Source organism: Gopherus flavomarginatus, chromosome 11 (genome assembly GCF_025201925.1).
Source record: "Gopherus flavomarginatus isolate rGopFla2 chromosome 11, rGopFla2.mat.asm, whole genome shotgun sequence".
NCBI classification, from domain to species: domain Eukaryota; kingdom Metazoa; phylum Chordata; order Testudines; family Testudinidae; genus Gopherus; species Gopherus flavomarginatus.
The window spans coordinates 21,816,202-21,836,410 of NC_066627.1; the positions used below are offsets into that span (position 1 = coordinate 21,816,202).

Genomic DNA, 20,209 nt, shown 5'->3' on the forward strand with positions numbered 1-20,209 from the left:
TGCTGCTTTTACAGATCCAGACTAACACGCTACCCCTCTGATACTTAAACTTACCTGCTTGTCAAGTCACTTGATCTAAGCTTTTCACAGCTGGTCACCAAGTGCATATGCCTCATTTTCTGGATGCCCAACTTGAGACACCTGGCACCTGATTTGCAGAAGTGCTGAGCACTCGCAGCTGCAACTTAAGTCACTGGGAGCATGCTTTGAATGTAAGGTACCATAAAAACACTATGAGAACAACACCTGATCCAACAGGAGCATTGTGCAGAGAAATTCAAGCACTCCAATACTATGGCGATAAGCACGATATAAAATTGCACAAGGAAATAAAATTATTCATCTCCACTATAAGAGCTGGCATAACGTGCAATAAATAAGGGAAGGGCCACATGAACAATGAGGATAGAAAGTAGTATTGCATCCGGTGCACAGAATGAGGCAAGGGGTCATGGGGAAAAAACATTATCTGACCATGTAACTCAAGACCGCCATAATGTATATGCCACAAGGAGGCTGAATTAAAGGTGCACAGGAAACCTAAGATCAGGCATTTTCTACCCTCTGAGTTCTTGAAACTGGTTATTTGTTTATCTGAAGCCCATTCCCCCACCCTATACTTCAGAGCCCAAGTTCCGGCCTGAGTCGCAGTTTCCAAGAGCTGTCTACACAGCTATTTTTAGAGCACTAGCATATGCCCCTAGCCTGTTGACAATGAGTTGGAAGGTTGGTTCCCTGGGCTCCATGCAGTGTGTGGACATAGCCTCAGTATTCTGTTGCACCCAGCACCCCAAGGAACATGGGTAAGGGACCTGAAGGAACAATCCCATCAATAAAGTGTCATTTTTCAAAACAGAAGTTTCTCTATGTTACAACTACTGTAGATCTGAAACCGAAACATTTCAAGTTTAATTTCTCTCCAGTTAGGCTCTTCATTGCTTTAATTTCCCTGAGCATGAACAATGAGAACAGATTGATCAATCTAGTGGCTTTCATTTCATGCAGCCTCATGCTGCTGCAGGAGAGCTGATGCCTCCAATCACCACAGGGCAAAGTTTATATTGGAACAGAAGTGTACTTGTGTTCTTTGATTCATCACACGTGTTATAATGGTTTGTTACTTTTAGGACTGATGCAAAAGAAACCGTGGTCCTTTTAGTTCAGGCAAGAAATTCATAGCCTGGGGTTTTCCTCATTTTCCAGGCAGCTCTGCCATTTTCTCATGCAGTTTGACTGTTATGTTGCCAGCATCTCTCTAAACTTTAGTACATTCCCCCACCTGGCAGAAGATAAAAAAAAGCCACTCAGCACCCCTTGTGCTGAGGAAAAGCTCTAGAGAAGCACACCCTGGGAACTCTGGTCCCATTAAGCACATTTTGGGCAGCTGTGTTCACCCTGGCATGTGAGATCCTGGTCTTGGAGTGATATCAGCTTAGCCATCGAAGATCTGTGTGCGCAATAGCATCAGCTCTTGGGTCTCTGTAAAACCTGATATGCTGAATGAAAGTGGCCTGTTGTGGCACAGGTCCTTTGTATGCTCCATTTACTGGTCTTGGAGAGAACGTGTACATTTCCTTATCAGCTCTGGAAGAATTTCAAGCACCAATGAGGCTCTGTTTTGCCTTTCTGAGAGACGTGACCTCATCAAGACGTTTTGTTCTTGGACAAACGTCAGCATTCATTCCACCCAGGCCACTCATGGGGGAGGGAGCAAAGGAAAAGGCAACACAGAAACTGGGCCGATGAGAACATTCTCAAGGGGACAGATGCCATTTTCTTCTCATTCCAATTCCTGGCAGAACAACAAGCTCCGACTGGACATGGTTCTGGAGCACTGTCAGGCATGAAGCTGCCTGTTCCACCCATTTTTTCTCACTCTGATACTAGCTCCTGTAATCTTTTGATCAACTAACTAAAGTGAATTAGGTGGCTGATCTGCCATTATCGTTTGAAGGATGCACTGAGTACTCCCATAGTGCCACAAGACCCGAACTGGTGGGGTGAGGGGGGATAGCTCTCTCCTTCGATACAATGAGGAAGAGAGGTCCTCTCTGGGGAGCTGGATAATTCTCTGGCCCAGCAGTGGCTATCCCTGCAATTGCCGGAACAACCAAGCTGGGGATCTAAATTTGGCTATTTACTAAGCGTTAAAGAGTTAGGAGGTGCCTAGGTCAAGAATCTCAGCTTGTTGATTTGCTCTGCTGCCTGTCACTCAAATGAGAAGGGATCTAAAGTTTCCACTTACCAATCAGTATCTGAGATGATCAATTCCCAGATCTTGCTGTGGAAGCCCAGGCGAGCGCATGTCCTGGACAGTCAGGGCTGCAGGGCAGGGGAGCATTAACTGGGCCAGAATTTCCTTAATAGCAGAAGCCAGTTCAGTGCCCTCATCAAAGACGACAGCATGAAAAGATTAAATACTTGCTGGGCTTTTGTAACTTTTCCAAAGTGCCCCAGTACTGCACTACTTTGCCTTAAGAGGCTACAGCAATGCTCTGCAGAATCCAGTTGGAATGGCAGGTGAGGTTCCCCTGTCATCAATCTCATGCAGACAGCAGACTTTGAAAGCCAATAGGCAGGTGAGTGAGGTAACATCTTTTATTGGACCAACTTCTGTTGGTGAGAGAGACAAGCTTTAGAGCCACACAGAGCTCTTCCTCGGGTCTAGGAAGGGTACTCCCAGTCTCTCAGCTAAATTCAAGGTGGAGCAGATTTTTTAGCCTAAGTAGTTAGCACATGTTGTAAGAGACCATTCAGAAATTGGTCCCATAAAATAAATTATCTCACCCACCTTATCTCTCTAGTATCCTGAGACCAACATGGCTAAACCTACATTGCATACAATAGGCAGGTAGGCCATTCTGCAGGTAAGGAAGTCATGGCACCATGTCAGGAGAGAGAATCTGGTATTCTCCTATAATTTCTATCACCAGGCTGGCCCTGCTAGAGATCTCTTACTGCCTAGGGTTTTAGTGATGCCACCTGCCACACAATTTCTACCCCCCGCCCACAGGACTTCATAGCACAGGCTGCATCACATTGGCAGAGTTGGATAGGGGTCCTCATCAGAGCCTATCAGAGCTGCTCCTAAACGGTCTTTGGGGAGTGGAGAGCAATTGCCATTTCTAAGCATTTGAGCTAGTTCCCTCTGTGACTGGAGAGTCTGGCCACCAGAATTCCTGACTGTCTGCACGTGGACACAGAATTAGCTCAAGTCCGGTGAGTGAGAGTGGAGGGGCAGTAAGCATTACCTTATCATTCAGGAGGGGTTTGATCTCTGTCAGCTGCACATCCTGCAGTTCATCCATGGCAGCGGGTGTAGAATCGTATAATCTGCAGAGTGGCAAATCAGTGACCCTGGAACAGAAGGAGAGGACAAGATTAGAGATGATGACCTTTCAAAAGGATTCTCCCCACTGTGACCAATGGCTATGCTTACAGCACAGCTACTAGGGTATACTAAGCCTGAAACCTGCTGGCCCTGTTCCCAGTGAAACATGGCACATCTACAACACAGTGGGGAAGAGCAGCTTGGTTTGTGCTTGAGTGAGTCACACCAAGTGACCTCCCCACACTGCAGGGAACCCCTGCTAGGAATCTCTCACCCGCTGAAAACTGTGCAACACACTGGCCTCCTCACACACACACTCCATCAGTTCTCATGCCGGAAACCTGCAGGGCACATAGCTCTGATGCTGCAGAGCTTCCCACTTGTGTAACACCACAGACTTTAACCTAGCAGGAAGATCATGGCCCTAAGTATGTTGTATGGATCTGCTCTTTCAGTGGCACTGGCGCTTTGAGACTGCTCTGCTCAACAAAAAACAGCTGAGATACAGCACCTAGAAGGGATAATGGAACAGACGCAGTTCCAGTTGTGTCTGATCTGGGATTACGTCCCAGTAGTCTCTGACAAATGCCATCACCATTTCCAATGGCACCCCTACATTAGTCAGGTTACTCAAGACATATCCCACCAAGAGTAGACGGAGGAACTTCAGTAGAACCTAAACAAGCTTCACTTGTAAGCTCCTACAGCCGGGACGGTGTTTTTGCTGTATGTTTGTACAGCACCAAGCACAACTGGGTCCTGGTCAATGATTGGGGTCCTCAGGAACTTCCACAATACAATTAAACAACCATCCCGGTGAACGAACAGCACAATGGCAAATGGAAATCACTGGTGACAAATGCAGAGTAACACATACTGGAAGGAATATTAAATACTCCCACACATGCTGGGTTCTGTACTGACTATAATGACTCAATAAGACCTGGGCATCATCGTGGGCAGCTCAGTGGAAACCTATGGTGTCATAAACAGATAGCTAAGGGTTAATGTCTCTTTCACCTGTAAAGGGTTAACAAACAGTGACCTGCAACACCTGACCAGAGGACCAAGCAGGAGGCAAAATACTTTAAAATCTCAGTGGAGGGAAGCCTTTGTTTGTGTTTTTTGGGTTTTGCTTTGTTCTCTCTGGGCTCTGAGAATGACCACACATACCTACAGGCTCTCTAATCTTCTATTCCAATTTTGTAAGTATAAAGGTAGAAAGGCGGTATAGTCTTTTTATTTGTTTTCCTTTATTTGCAAATGTGTATTTGGCTTGAAGTATTTCTATTGGAGGAGGCTATTTCTCCAATTTCTTAAGCTGACAGACCTTGTAACTTTTTACCATCTAAATTGCAAAGATAGACCTTTTACTTTTTTCTTTCTTTTTATTAAAAGTTTTGCTTTTAAGACCTGTCTGATTTTTTTCCCCTTGTTGAGGCTCAAGGGAATTGAGTCTGTACTTAACAGGGAAGGAGAAGGGAGGGGAAGGGTGGAATCCCTTTGTTTTAGATTCACGGAGCGTGAATCTGTCTCTCTCTCTAGGAGACCTAATTTCTCTGTGTTGTGATTCAAGGGGTTTGAATCACAGTAATCTTCCAAGGTAACCCAGGGAGGGGAAGGCTGACAAAGGCAACGGTGAGGAAAGAGGTTTACTTTCCTTGTGTTAAGATCTAGGGGGTCTGGGTCTTGGGGTTCCCCTGGGAAGGTTTTGGGGGGACCAGAGTGTATCAGGCTCTCGAATTCCTGATTGGTGGCAGCTTATCAGATCTAAGCTGGTAATTAAGCTTAGAGGAATTCACGCTAGTACCCCAACTTCTGGACTCTAAGGTTCAGATTGGGGAAAGATACTATGACATGGGCAGCTCAGTGGAAACCTATGGTCAATGTGCAGGAGTGATAGAAAACCACTAACAAGTTTCCCTGGAGCTGCAATTTCTGCATTAGGATGAGCTGGGAGATATTTTAAGACACATTTACACTTCTTCTATGCTATAAGCTGGCGTGTGATTCCCAGCTCGGGTACACGTACTTATAGCAGCTCAGTGAGAGCCAGCACGAGTATAAACAGCAGTGTAGCATGGGCAGTGGCAGCGCAGGCGCGGCCGAGTTGTGCTGAGTACGGACCCACCATTTTTAGGCATGTTTGGCACAGCTCAGCTGTGCCTTTGCAGCCACTGCCCATGCTACACTGCTATTCACGCAGTCACAGGACAGAAAGAGGAGGTTATGGGTTACAGATTGTTGTAATAAGTCATAAATCCAGTGTCTGTTCAGCCCATGAGTTAGTGTCTAGCAGTTATGCATTTAAGCTCCCAGGCTCATCTTTTGAAAGGGTTGTGCAGGTGTCCTTTCAGGATAACGATAGACAGGTGAGACAGCATGATCGGTTTGTGAGAAGTGTTCATCCACAGGTGAAAGGGTGTTCTTGTGTTGTCATTTTCCTATTTCACTCAAGAACCCTCTTTTTGTCCTGTAGAGATGTGATCGGAGCCACTCTACCTTGAATAGTCCCTACTCATGTTAAACAATCTGTTCCACCTGGCATTTTGCTGTGACGCTGGGAGTACCCTTCCCAGACCTGAAGAAGAGCTCAGTGTGGTTGGAAAACATACACTGAAAACTGAATGGCTGCCCATTTGGTATTACATCATATTACACAGACATGCCTAGCTGCATCTGACTATCTATTAGATGAGCAAGAAGAGGCAGCTAAAATGATGATTACAGCTCACTGTGATCTTTCTCACAGTTCTAAATTGGACCACTCCTCTTGCTCACCCCAGTGATCATCATCCTGTATTTCTGGTTCAATACGATGAGGCTTGCGATCAAGCTGTGAATTCACTCTCTCCATGCATGGATGCAGGAGCTTACTCTAGGTCTGGCTGCTGCAGATTCTTTTCATGCTCAAATAAAACGGTTCATGTGGCACACACATAAGTAAGGCCTTGTCAATACTACAGTTTTGTCGACTCAAGTTAGGCTGATGATCAAAACCTGCTATAATTACATCGCTTCTGCGTGTTCACACAACACTACTTAAGTCAGCAGAGCACATCCACAGTTGGTGCTCTAGCACTGACAGTGAGAGCAGTGCACAGTGGGTATCTATCCTGCTGTGCTACTCACCACCTTCTGTAGCTAGGAATTTGGGAAGGCGGAGTGGGTAGCTGTGCATCATGGATGTGGGGTCAATAGCCCATGATGCAGTTTTTTCCGTCCCATCATTCCATGGGCATCCAACTGCGTTTCACGACATTTTTCAACAGCCCCTGTTTACTGTGCACACGCCATCTCTATCTGAAAGCATGGATCCTGCTCTGCTCTCTGCTGCTATGATCACTGCTCTGAACACATCCTGGCTGATCATGCAGTATATCATGAGTTCCCAATCTGAACAGGAATCAGTGGTGCCTGACCTGCTGTGTGCCATGGAAAGAAGCAACACCAGATTACTTTTGACATTCACGGAACAGTTACACATGGTGGACCATCACTTTTGGGCTCGGGAAACAAGCACTGAGTGGTGGGATCACATCGTTAGGAGGGAACCTTTGCATGTGCAAAGGCATTTTCCTGAAATTGTGTGCGGAGCTTGCCCCAGCCCTGTGGGGCAAGGACACTCAAATGAGAGCTGCCCTCTTGGTGGAGAAATATGTGGTGATCACTGTGTGGAAGCTGGCGACCCCAGACTTCTTGCAGTGGGTCATGAATTGGTTTGCAGTTGGGAAATTCACCATTGGGGCTGCATTAATGAAGTGTGCAGGGCCATTAATCACATCCTGCTACAAAGGACTGTGGCTCTTGGCAATATGCGTGAAACAGTGGATGTCTTTGCGGCAATGGGATTCCCTGAGGAGGGATGATAGCTGGCACGCATATCCCAATTTTGGCCCTGGACCATCTTGCAATGGAGTACATCAATAGGAAGGGCTACTTCAGTACGGTATTGCAGGTGCTTGTGGATCACTGTGGATGTTTCACTGACATCAATGTGGGATTGTCCGGGAAGGTGCATGATGCACGCATCTTCAGGAACGCATCTATACAGAACGCTGCAAGCAGGGACTTTCTTGCCTGACCAGAAGATTCCAGTGGGGGATGTTGAAATGCCTATAGCAATCCTGGGAGTCCCCGAGTACCCCTTACTTCCACGACTCATGAAGTCTTATACAGGAAATTTGGACAGCAGTAAGAAGTGCTTCAACAAGAGGCTGAACAGGTGCAGAAAGATGGTAGAACATGCCTTTGGCAGGAGCCTAAGGGTGAAAAATTCCCCCTGGGGTGGAGCATGGAGGCAGATTGCCTGATACCAGGGCTATTAAGAGGGGCACAACAGGGAGCTATTCGAATCAGGGAGGCTTTGAGGCAACATTTTGACATTGTGCACCAGTAATGTGTCTTTCTATGCAGCACTCTGCGATGCTTTGTTAACCTGCTGCCTTGCATGAAAATTTTAACGATTCCTGACTGTGATTTGTAGTCAGCAAATGATCAAATTGCAACTGTGTATTAATTCCAGCAGCAACCCGTGTGTAGGAGACAAACGAAGATTGGCTATCTTTCAGAGAGTATGTTTTTATTAAATACCAATTAACAACACACACAACAGGCTTGGTGGGGAGGGAGATAACAATGAAGGGCGGTGTATGCTCTGATAGCTGTGTTAAGTCCAGCGATCATTTTGGATGCTGTCTGAAGGGATGGAGTGAATGGGGTACTGAGACGGGCTGGGAAGTTGCAAGGAATGTGTGCGGGGAGTTTGGGGAGAGCATGGAAAGCAGTTCTGTATTGGCTGCAGAGGGGGCCTAGCACATATGAATTTAGCCTGCAGTGTGATTAGAGACTTCAACATCTCCATACCCTTCTCCACCACTTTTATCATCCACTCCTGGCCCATTAAAATTCACTCCTGGTTCTCCTTTCTGTCCTGTCTGTATTATAATTTTCTTCTTTTAAAGTCTCTCTCCACACTCTGCATTCCTGTTTTCTGGCTTCTGAGGACTGGAGCACCTCTTGAAACGTCCTCCTTGCTCCTCCTTGGTTGCTTCCTTATCTGGTGGAAGCACTCTGCTGGCATACAGGGGGTTCCCCTGAAGGCCACACCTGCATAAGCACAAAAAATAATAAACAGAAGCATGATTGTTAGTGCACGAATAGCAGCAATTATTGTAGAAAGATGCACCCCTTTTTAAATATGAATCTGTTTCTCACTGTCCCTTGGCAAGCACACAGCTCAGTGAATGCCCTAAACATGGTGAGGTCAGCCCGGGGAGGGGGATGCTCAAGATGGGGCACAGAGTCTAGCAGGTTTTTTAAGGGGATCACTGCAGGTGACCAGGGATACTATTTAAATTCTGCCACCCTTTTCCACAGGCAGGGGTCATTGAAGCTCATATCTCATTCCTGATGATAAGCAAAGGTGCAAGGGTGCATCTCCTGCATGCATGCGGCTTCAGACCAGGTCCTTACGCTGTTCACCTGTGAGCTGCTTTAATCCCTGTACAAATGACGGCTGATTGGTGCGGGAAGAAGTTTCCTACAATGGAGGAAGGAAGCAAGCAGCTCTGCTAAGGAATCTTCGGCCGAGGATTGGCGGGCATCTCGTGGAAAGTTTCCCAGAGATCTCTCTGGAGGATTCCCCTGAAATCTCAGTGTGCATTGACACACTGTTCTGCCACACTGCATAGCTGCACAAGCGAAGGCGGAGCACACTCAAACACAGCTAGTCTTGTACACGTCTATCCCTTCACCTACTTCTAGAATATACAAAGCAAAGGACAACTCTACTTCATATAACTGAGCAGCATCAACTCAAAAAGATCACTTATCAGAGCTCTCCTCTCCTGCATCATGTGTGCCAGAAACAGACTGCTGGGACTGGCTAGACCCCACCAGAGTGGAAAAGCGGACCAGACTCACTGCACCATCAGATGACTCTGCCGTACGCTCCACATCATCCTCCAATTAGACCTCCTTACCACGACTTCATCCTTGGAGTTCAGTCTGCTGTCCGCTTTCTCTAGCTCCGCCGAAGTATCCACGGGGCTCTTGGTGGTAGATGTGGGGTCACCGCCGATGATGGTATCCATCTCCTAACAGAAGCAGCAGGTCTTCGGCGCAGCACCAGAGGGATGGTTTGACTCCCTTGCCTTCTGGTATGCTTGCCTCAGCTCCTTTAGCTTCACACGGCACTGATGCATGTCCCATTTGTAGCCCTTATCCAACATGCCATGAGAAATCTGACCAGGTATCGAAGTTCCTATGGCTGGAATGAAACTGGGCCCGCACAGCCTCCTCTCCCCACAGTGCCAGCAGATCCAACAACTCAGCTGTGCTCCAAGCAGGTGAGTGTTTGCTGCATGGAGCTGCCATGGTCAGCTGGGAAGATGCAATGTGAGCTCTCCACACTGACCAAACAGGAAGTTGAATTTCAAAAATTCCCAGGCCTCTAAAGGAAGAGGGACGGATGCCTGTTTACCTGGGTGCAGGGCAGTGGAATTCAAACTGCTGACCAGCGCAATCAGGACTGGCATTGTGGGACATCTCCTGGAGGCCATTTACAGCAACATAAGCAAATGCAGTGTCTATATGACTTTGCTGCAAAAAACTCTGTAGCTTAAGCTATAGTGATGTTAAAATTCATTTTACACAACTCTGTCAAAAGAGTCTGAAGCTTATGTGACAGGATAGCCTAATTTTGGCAATTAATTGATCTTTGATTATTAGCAGGTTAATTTGCCCATTGGTCTGTGATGGGATGCTAGATGGGGTGAGATCTGAGTTACTACAGAGAATTATTTCCTGGGTGTCTGGCTGGTGAGTCTTGCCCACATGCTCAGGATTTAACTGACTGCCATATTTGGGGTTGGGAAGGAATTTTCCTCCAGGGAAGATTGGCAGAGGCCCTGGAGGTTTTTCACCTTCCTCTGCAGCGTGGGGCATGGGTCACTTGCCGGAGGATTCTCTGCACCTTGACATCTTTAAACCACAATTTGAGGATTTCAATAATTCAGACATAGGTTAGGGTGTTGTTACAGGAGTAGGTGGATGAGATTCTGTGGCCTGCATTGTGCAGGTGGTCAGACTAGATGATCATAATCGTCCCTTCTGACCTTAAGTCTGTGAGTCTATGAGCTCTACGCCTCTTGTCAAGGTGGTTTTATTTTGTTGGCAAAGCAGGAGAGTTTTGTTGGCAGAAGGAGCACCGTAGTGTGTACACCACCACCATTTTGTTGATGAAAGCTGACTTTTGTTGACGAAAGCTGACTTTTGTTGACAAAACTCTGTAGTGTAGACAAGACCTCAAGTCCTCACAATGGTTCTGCCATTTCCCACTCGCCCATGTATGATATACGGTTAAAAGAAAACCTACGTTAAAAGAACTAACAGGGGAATGCGTCTCCTCTCAATTGCTACTAGGGAATTGGGGATGAGCTGTGATTTTTATTCTGAATTTAACCTCAACATGAGAGGAAGCAACTCATAGCCAGAAGCTGCCCTGCAAGACACAGACAGTCTGGCAGGTCATTCTCATGATGTCAGCATACTGCTCTCCCTCCTCCCAGAGCTAATGCCCTAGCAACAATAGAGACAAGACGTAAATCAGCACAGAGCCAGAAAGATTTTATTCCAGCTTAATCGCTCTGCAGAGCTGCATTAAGAAAATCCATTGTCCCATTCTCCTCCTGCTGCCCTATTAGTCCTGTCCAGGGCACTCCCCCACAACACAACTGGTTGGAACACTCACAAAGCGCAAAAATCCTCTATGTTCTCATCGGTCCTGCCTAACGAAGGATTAGCTTTTATCCAGGCGACCTGGATAATGAAGAGAGGGGCTGGACTATTAGCAGATGCACTGCAGGCCACATCCTGCTATCTGAAAGTCTAGGAAAGAAGTATGTAGAGCACAAGACCAAGAAAAATTAGATTGTACACAAATCTGATCACCCCCCACTTCCATCCTGCAACAGAACAAAGGGTCCTGCTCCCAGGATTTTACACTCTCCAGCAGCTGATGATCTGAAAGCAGAGCCAGAACGTGCGTGGGTGAAGGTTACAGGAGCTGAACGGGTTTTGAGCTGACGGCAGAAGATGACAGACTGCCCCTTATAGCCGGAGAGTTTATTCCCTGCAGCTGGCTTACTCTCCTGTGAAGGAGAATGTCCTTTGGGCCAGGCACTTGCAGGAAGGGAATGCTGACAGGACCCTTGGAAGCTCTCTCCCATTCAGCAGAATGCTCCACACCACCGCGCTCTGACTCTTTAGAGTGACTGCTCTGGCAGCTGGCCAGACAAAAGGCTTTAATGCCACCCAGGAAACCTCATTACCATTGGACATACAGTCCTCCTGCCTGGCCTAGACTGGCTGCCACACAGACAAGGAGTGCAGCTGGCACAGAGTGGACTCTTGAGGCAAGAGGTCTACCGGGTACCACTGGCCATGAAGAAGTGTCTTCCCAAAGTCTCCTATGCAACCAAAAGTGATGCATAGCCTGAACACTTCTTTGCCTGGGTTCCTCCAACTGAAAACACACCAGAAGGCTGCATCTGGGGTGGGAAGCCACACCTGATGGCTGCACTGATTTGCTGGTGGAGCAGTGAAAGGGTCAGGAATAACTTGGAGAGAGACTAGTGTTGCCTGTAAAATGAAAACAATACTCCCCCTCTTGCTCTTCTTGATGTAGCTTGTAGCTTTCTGGGAACTCACATACAGCACCTAGCTTCCCCCCAATTTCAGATGCTACGTGCTACTGCAATATCGGTGATTAACAACAACAAAACACTGATGTTAGCCTGGTAATAGTTCACTTCCTACTCTCCTATTGTTCCCACCGCCTAGCATTAAAGTTTATGAGCCAGCCAGCAGCTCTTTGGAAGACTAATCCAGTGCTTCACAACTTTAAAACTATTCACGCTGGGCAGCAGACTTCCCAAGGCCCATCATTTAGCATTAGAGGAGTGAAGTTCTGGAACAGCCTTCCAAGGGGAGTAGTGGGGGCAAAAGACATATCTGGCTTTAAGACTAAGCTTGATAAGTTTATGGAAGGGATGGTATGATGGGATAGCTTAATTTTGGCAATTGATCTTTGATTATCAGCAGATAAATATGCCCAGTGGTCTGTGATGGGATGTTGGATGGGATGGGATCTGAGTTACTGCAGAGAATTCTTTCCTGAGTGCTGGCTGGTGAATCTTGCCCACATGCTCAGGGTTTAGCTGATCGTCATATTTGGGGTCGGGAAGGAATTTTCCTCCGGGGCAGCTTGGCAGAAGCCCTGGAGGTTTTTTGCCTTCCTCTGCAGCATGGGGCATGGGTCACTTGCTGGTGGATTCTCTGCAGCTTGAGGTCTTCAAGCCACAATTTGAAGACTTCAATAACTCAGACATAGGTTAGGGGTTTGTTATAGAAGTGGATGGGTAGGGTTCTGTGGCCTGCTTTGTGCAGGAGGTCAGACTAGATGATCATTTTGGTCCCTTCTGACCCTAAAGTCTATGAGTATGCGGCAGGCTGAGAATCGTACAGAGCATCTCCTCAAAGGGTAGTGAGGTCTAGTATCGCCTGCCTGCAACTGAAGAGGCAGATAGACCCGGTGGGTCCTTCAAGAGCAGTGCCATTTCCACTCTGACAGGTTATAACATTAACTTCAGAGTACATTCAAAAAGAGAAGTGTCCAAAAGTGTGAGAAACACTCAAGTGAAAAGGAAGAGCACTGCAGAAGGCAGGGTGCAGCTGAAGCAACAGGTTTGTGTGGAATGATCTACACATGCATTTCTCTTTATACGGCTCAGTACAGTATCCTGGGCAATTGCTCCCTACACTTGCATTTGCACACAGATGACACTCTCAGGAAACTCCTCCTAAACCAGTTTTTCCTTCCCAAAGGCTTCTTGGAGACTTGGATAGATCTGCACTCTCTGGAAATGGGTTCCAGAAGCATCAAAGCTAAGGCCTTGGCTACACTGGCGCTTTACAGCGCTGCAACTTTCTCGCTCAGGGGTGTGAAAAAAACACCCCCCCGAGTGCTGCAAGATACAGCGCTGTAAAGCGCCAGTGTGAACAGTGCCGCAGCGCTGGGAGCGTGGCTCCCAGCGCTGCAAGCTAAACCCCACCAGGATGTGGAGTACGTGCAGCGCTGGGAGAGCTCTCTCCCAGCGCTGGCGCTGCAGCCACACATGCACTTCAAAGCGCTGCCGCCGCAGCGCTTTGAAGTTTCAAGTGTAGCCATACTCAAAGTCACCTGGTGGATACATAATTGACAAGGGGCCTGGAGCTCTGAGTAGGGGACAGGAAAGTCCTAGAGGTACACGGGGTGGAAGAGTGCAAACACCCACTTGCAGAAATCCTCAAACAAGCCCTTAGTAAATCAGATAAGTAGAAGCCCCATTATCCCACCAGAGCATTGACAACGCTCCCATTGAGGGCTTGCCTATGTGGAAACAGGAGCCGAAATCATGCATGTACATGCTATTTCAGAATAAGAGTGCCTCAAATAGACAGGTAAAATTTTCATTTAAATTATACCGAAATAGAGTGCTCTTATTCTGAAAGAAGTGTGTACACCCACGGAACAGCACCAGGATAGCTGAAGGTGAGAATTACAACCCTGTTGGTTATTTTAACTCCCGTTTCTGTGCAAACAAGCCCTCAGAGTGCTGTTCCTCACTCAGAATCAGAGGCCTGAAACACTCACTAGCCACTGCAATGCACCTGCTTTAACATTCTTATGTATCATGGAAACAGAATCTCCCACACACCACCTGGGAGAAAGGGGATAATTACTTTCCAGAGTCAGCCACTGTGCAACAAAACACTTTGTGCTCTGCTGCTGCAAGTCCTTCTACATTCATCATAACCAATCCAGAGCTTCTAATTTACCAGCTCCATGACTTGTCACACTCCTGCCTTTACAAATTACATTAGACTTGTCACATCTCTCACAGGGATAATTCTTTAATACAGTTATTAAGCTACGATGCAAAACATGTAAAGGATACATCTGGGAAAATGTAGACTTCTCTCAGTAAAATATTACCTCCCCTACCTTGCCTCTCATATCCTGGGACCAACACAGCTACAGCACTACTTGTCTCTGACTGTCAGCCTAGCAGAGACTATGGGCATTGGGCAGCCTGTTCTCCAAAGAGCGTGTAGGTTTAAAGCTGTAACAAACTGGGTTAGTCTTCCAAAGGGCTGCTCACTCTCCCTTACAGCCTTGAATAAGCAGTTCTTACCGATATGAGAAGCCAAGAGGGAATTTCCTTCCAAAGGGAATCCGGGAGTGGGAGATGGGACACAAGGTCAAACAGGGCCAGCTTTAGGCCAATTTGCCCGATTCCCAGGAATCGGGCCCCGCGCCTAAGAGGGCCCCGAGCCTTATACACTTTTTTTTTTTTTAAACTTACCCCAGGGCCCTGGCTGCGATCTGCTCAGGGGTCTTCCGTGGTCCCGCTCCCTTGAGCGAAGTGCAGGCGGGAGCGGGCAAGTCCCGCTCTCCCGGCTGGAGCTCTGGCCGGAGTGCGGCAAGCCCCACGGCCTCGCTCTCCTGCCTGGAGCCCCGGCTGGAGCGCGGCAAGCCCCGCGGCCTCGCTCTCCTGGCTGGAGCCCCGGCCGGAGTGTGGCAAGCCCTGCGGTCTCGCTCTCCTGGCTGGAGCCCCGGTCGGAGCGCGGCAAGCCCCGCGGCCTCACTCTCCTGGCTGGAGCCCTGGCTGGAGCCCCGGCCGGAGCATGGCAAGCTCTGTGGCCTCGCTCTCCCGGCTGGAGCCCCGGCCGGAGCACGGCAAGCCCCGCAGACTCGCTCTCCTGGCTGGAGCCCCGGCCAGAGCACGGCAAGCCCCGCGGCCTCGCTCTCCTGGCTGGAGCCCCGGCCGGAGCACGGCAAGCCCCGCGGCCTCGCTCTCCTGGCTGGAGCTCCGGCCGGAGCGCGGCAAGCCCCAAGGCCCCGCTCTCCTGGCTGGAGCCCCGGCCGGAGCGCTGCAAGCCCCGAGGCCCCGCTCTCCCGGCTGGAGCTCCGGCCGGAGCTCGGCAAGCCCCGCTCTCCCGGCTGGAGCTCCGGCCGGAGCTCAGCAAGCCCCGCTCTCCCGGCTGGAGCTCCGGCCGGAGCTCGGCAAGCCCCGTGGCCCTGCTCTCCCGGCTGGAGTCCCGGCCGGAGCGCGGCAAGTCCTGCTCTCCCGGTTGGAGCTCTGGGCCTTTAAATAGCCTCCAGAGCTCTGGGGTAGTGAGGGGTTCCGGGGGCTATTTAAAGGGCGGGGGCTCCAGCTGCCTCTGCCACCCCAGTCCTTTAAATAGCTGCCAGAGCCCCGCCACCCCCATGCATTCCCCAGGGCTCCCGCAGCTATTTAAAAGGTCCAGGGCGGGATAGAAGCTGGGGAGCCCCTGGCCCTTTAAATAGCCCCCAAAGCCCTGGGATAGCAGGGAGCTTGGGGGCTATTTAAAGGACTGGGGCTCTAGCTGCCTCTGCTGCACCCCCTGCCCTGCCCACACCAGCCCCGCTCCCCCTGCCTGCAGCCAGCTCTGCACCCCATGCCCACAGCCAGTCCTTGTCAAACCCCCTGCCATATCTCCAGTCAACCCCTACCACACACCCCTGTGGCCCTGCCCAAAGCCAGCCAGTCCCACACACACTGCTGCCCGCACCAGCCCTGCACACCCTGCCCTGTCTCCAGCCAACCCCTGCTGCACCCCACTGCCTGAAGCCAGCCAGTCTCACACTCCTCTGTCTCCAGCCCTGCCAACCCCTGCTGCATCCCACCGAGGCCCTGCCTGAAGCCAGCCCGCCCCACACATTCCCTATCTCAAACCAGCCCCGCACCCCTTGTCCTGCCTGCAGCCAGACCCTACTTCCAGTCAGCCTCTGCCCTGCCTCCAGCCAGCCCCCATGTCCACTTGTGCCCTGCAGATCCCAGGGCAGTAACCCTGCACACCTGCTTCAATGAGGGGGGCAGGGAGCAGCTGGGACCCACACATGTGAAACAGCAGTCATTAATAACCAATCAACAGCATATATATGATGCAATGTACATAATATATAATTTTATTATTTATATAGTTATGGAAAGTAAATAGTACATGAAAGAAATTAAAGGCTTTTTTTTCCACTTTTTTTTTTTTTTAAGTCATCTCTGCCAGGGCCCTGCCGAAAATGTTCAAATTGGGCCCCGCACTTCCCAAAGCTGGCCCTGAGGTCAAAACTACTGTTTGCAAATTGAGCAAGATGCTCAGAAGCCTGCTCATTTCCTTGCATCCTGGATATTTACTCAGCATTCACACTGCTGCAGCCTTGGAGAGGCCGTTCCTCAATGATCTTCTGCAGAAATTTTTATTTATTTATTTTTATAACAATTGGAGATATACCCATCTCCTAGAACTGGAAGGGACCTTGAAAGATCATCAAGTCCAACCCCCTGCTTTCACTAGCAGGACCAGGTACTGATTTTTGCCCCAGATCCCTAAGTGGCCCCCTCAAGGATTGAACTCACAACCCTGAGTTTAGAAGACCAATGCTCAAACCACTGAGCTATCTGCTCCTGCCCCCCTGCACACTGCTTGCCTGCCTGCCTGCCTGCCTGCCTTTGTTCCACACCCTGTGTTTGAGCCATTTATTTCCAACAACTGTGCATACAGCTCCTCTAGACCCCTTTGATTATGTGCCACATTAATCTTGGCACATTCCTTTTTCCAAGTAATAAAACCCTCATTTATAGCCCTGGTGACCCTTTATTATCCTTACTGCTCTCTGCTTTTTCCTCAGTTCTTCACTAAATTCTTCCTGAGCTGTCATTAGCCATCTGTACAGGCCAGTCCAAGTCCTGTATTTATACATGCAGGTTAACAGTAACCTTTCAGCTAGGGAGGTAAGGGACCAAATTTCTCTTTCAATGTCTAAACACTCTACCAAGTTTGCTACTCCCTCTTTACTCCCTAGCCCCTACATTTTTGGTGTTGTACCAGCAATTACAACTGCATATTCTACCATATTTCCAGTTTCTTGGCACACAAGTCAAATTGTCAGCATTCTGAGAGAGAACTGAAAAACTCCATCTAATCGCTACAGAACATTGTTATACCCATAAAAATATATTAGAATTGGAAAAGATACAGAGAAGGGCAACAAAAATGATTAAGGGTATGGAGCAGCTTACATCTGGGGACAGCTTAAAAAGACTAGGACTATACAGCTTGGAAAAGAAATGACTAAGGGGGGAATATGATAGAGGTCTATAAAATCATGAATGGTGCGGTTCCTGGACGAAGGGAGCTAGAGAGCCAGCACTCATGGCGGGAGCAGTGCACAGAGCACCCCGACTGCCCCTCCTCCTAGGAGCTGCAGGGATATGCCGGTTGGAGCCGGGTAGGGAGCCTGCCAACCCACACCAGCAGGGGTTCCAGGCCATGCCCCAATACCCAGCCTCCCCTCTCAGCAACAGCAGAGGTCCAGGACCATGCACGACCGCCTGGCTCCCCCCTCCCAGCACCATTTGGGGTCTCTGGCCACTGCCCAGTCCCCCCTCCCAGCACCAGCAGGGGTCCCAGGCCACATGCCACCGCCAGCCCCCTCCCAGCAGGTGTCCTGGGCTGGGTGCCACCACCTGCCCCCTCCCCCAAGCATTCACCCCCTCAACACCTACGGTGCCCCCGAACTTCTTCCCCTCCCCCCAGAGCACCTCTAGCCCCCTGCCCAAGTTTTAGTTAGAAGTATATAGAAAAAGTCATGGGCAGGTCACAGGCCGTGAATCAAGGAACCAAAGGACATGAAAAGAAGAAATTTTTTTAACTGCCTATACATCTATGCCAGGAGCCTGGGTAACAAACAAGAGGAATTGGAATTACTCATTTATGAGCATAAATTCAACCTAGTTGGTATTACTGAAACCTGGCTGGATGACTTGCACTATTGGAATGTTAAAGATCAATGGTTATAGCATATTTAGAAAGGATTGAGTGGGCAAAAGGGGAGGGGAATAGCACTCCATATTAAGAATACCATTACCTGCTAGCATTTCTTGAAATGCTAATGGATCAAAGTCCTAACAGATAAAGCATAACATAGGGTATTAGTTGGTGTCTGTTACAGACCCCCAAATCTCACTGGGGAACAGGATGGCTGCTCCTTATAGGGAAAAAAGGCAGAGTGATCATGAAGGACTTAAATTTGAGAGATATATGCTGGAGGTCTGATACTGCTAGTACTAACACATCCTTTGAATTTCTAAATATTATAGGTGACAATTTCCTAATTAAAAAAGTATTTCAGTCAACATAGGGGAATTCTTTATAAGGCCTTGTACTAACAGATAGAAGGAACTGATCATAGAACTAAAAACTAATGGTAGCTTAGGTACAAGTGATCATAACTTGACCACATTTTTAGTATGCAGGCAGAAAAATGTGCAGATCAGGGATAAATATACTTGATGCTTTAATAGAGCCAATTTTACAAAGCTGAAAACAGTTGGAAGCCAAATCATCTAGGAAGAAGAATTTAATCAAAAATGTGAATGATAATTGAGAATTATTTAAGATCACCTTACTATATGCACAAAAAGCCACAATCCCACAACCACGGAAGAAGCTATGCTGGTTTTAAAAAAAAAATCCTGGTTGAGAGGGGAAGTTAAAGCAGCTGTAAAAAATAAAATATAACAAATTGAAGAAAGGGGAAGTTGATAGCAATGAATATAAATCAGAAGATAAGAATTGTAGAAAAATGATTAGGGAAGCTACGGGACACAGGAGAAATCTACAGCCAGCAGTGTTAACAACATAAGACAGAGATTTTTAGATATATTAGGAACAAAAGGAACCCTGACAATAGTATTGGTCCATTACTAGATGAAAATGGTAGAAATATCAATAACAACGAAGAAAAGGCAGAAGTGTTCAATAAATATTTCTATTCTGTATCTGGGAAAATACACATTACATAGTCTCCACATATGGTGATAATACTCTTGCCATTTCGCCAGTATGTTACACAGAAGTTACTGAAGTTAGACATTTTTAAATCAGTGGGTGCAGTAAACTTTCTTCCAGCAGTTTTAAGAGAGATGGCTGAGGAGCTTGGTGGACCATTAATATTGATTTTCAATAAGCCTTGGAACATTGGGAAAGTTCCAGAGGACTGAAAGAAAGATATCATTATGCCAATATTTAATAAGGGTAAATGGAATGACCCAGGTAATTATAGGCCTGACTGCCTGACATAGATGCCAGGCAAGATAATGGAGCAATTGATACTGGACTCAACAGAGAATTAAAGGAGAGTAATGTACTTAATGCAAATCAACATGGATTTATGGAAAAGATATCTTGTAATCTTATGGAAAAAGATAAAGTTAGTTCGACGAGTCTGGTTGAGTCAAAGAGGGTGAAGTAATATCTTTGATTGGACCAACTTCTATTGGCCAGAGAGACATGCTTTCAAGCTTATCCAGTGCTCTTCTTTTGGTCACAAAAGTGGGTACAGTAAACAGTATGAGACTCTCTCTAATATCCTGGGATTGATATGTCTACAATACTGCACACAAGTTTGGTTGATGAAGGTAATGGCGCTGACATACTGTACTTAGACTTCCCATAAAAAGTGGAAAATGACTGCCTAGGAAGGAGCACTGCAGAAAGGGATCTGGGGCTCATAGTGGATCACAAGCTAAATATGAGTCAACAGTGTTACACTGTTGCAGAAAAGGAAACATCATTCTAGGATGTATCAGCAGGAGTGTTGTAAGCAAGACATGAGAGGTAATTCTTCTGCTCTACTCCGTGCTGGTAAGGACTCAACTAGAGTATTGTATCCAGTTCTGGGCACCACATTTCAGGAAAGACAGGGACAATCTGGAGAAAGTCCAGAGAACAGCAACAGAAAATGATTAAAAG

At 47.8% G+C, this 20,209-nt stretch overlaps 1 protein-coding gene across 3 annotated transcripts in view; it reads right to left on the bottom strand.

Moving 5' to 3' along the window:
- Positions 1–20,209, bottom strand: part of NDRG3 (NDRG family member 3) — a 121,747-nt gene that overhangs the window by 42,613 nt on the left and 58,925 nt on the right. For all 3 annotated transcript variants that reach the window (XM_050918630.1, XM_050918631.1, XM_050918629.1), the window contains one exon: positions 3,252–3,357. In XM_050918630.1, the coding sequence (XP_050774587.1) occupies positions 3,252–3,308 (57 nt within the window). In that variant the 5' untranslated portion in view covers positions 3,309–3,357. Of the gene's footprint in view, positions 1–3,251; positions 3,358–20,209 lie in introns of those variants that run through there.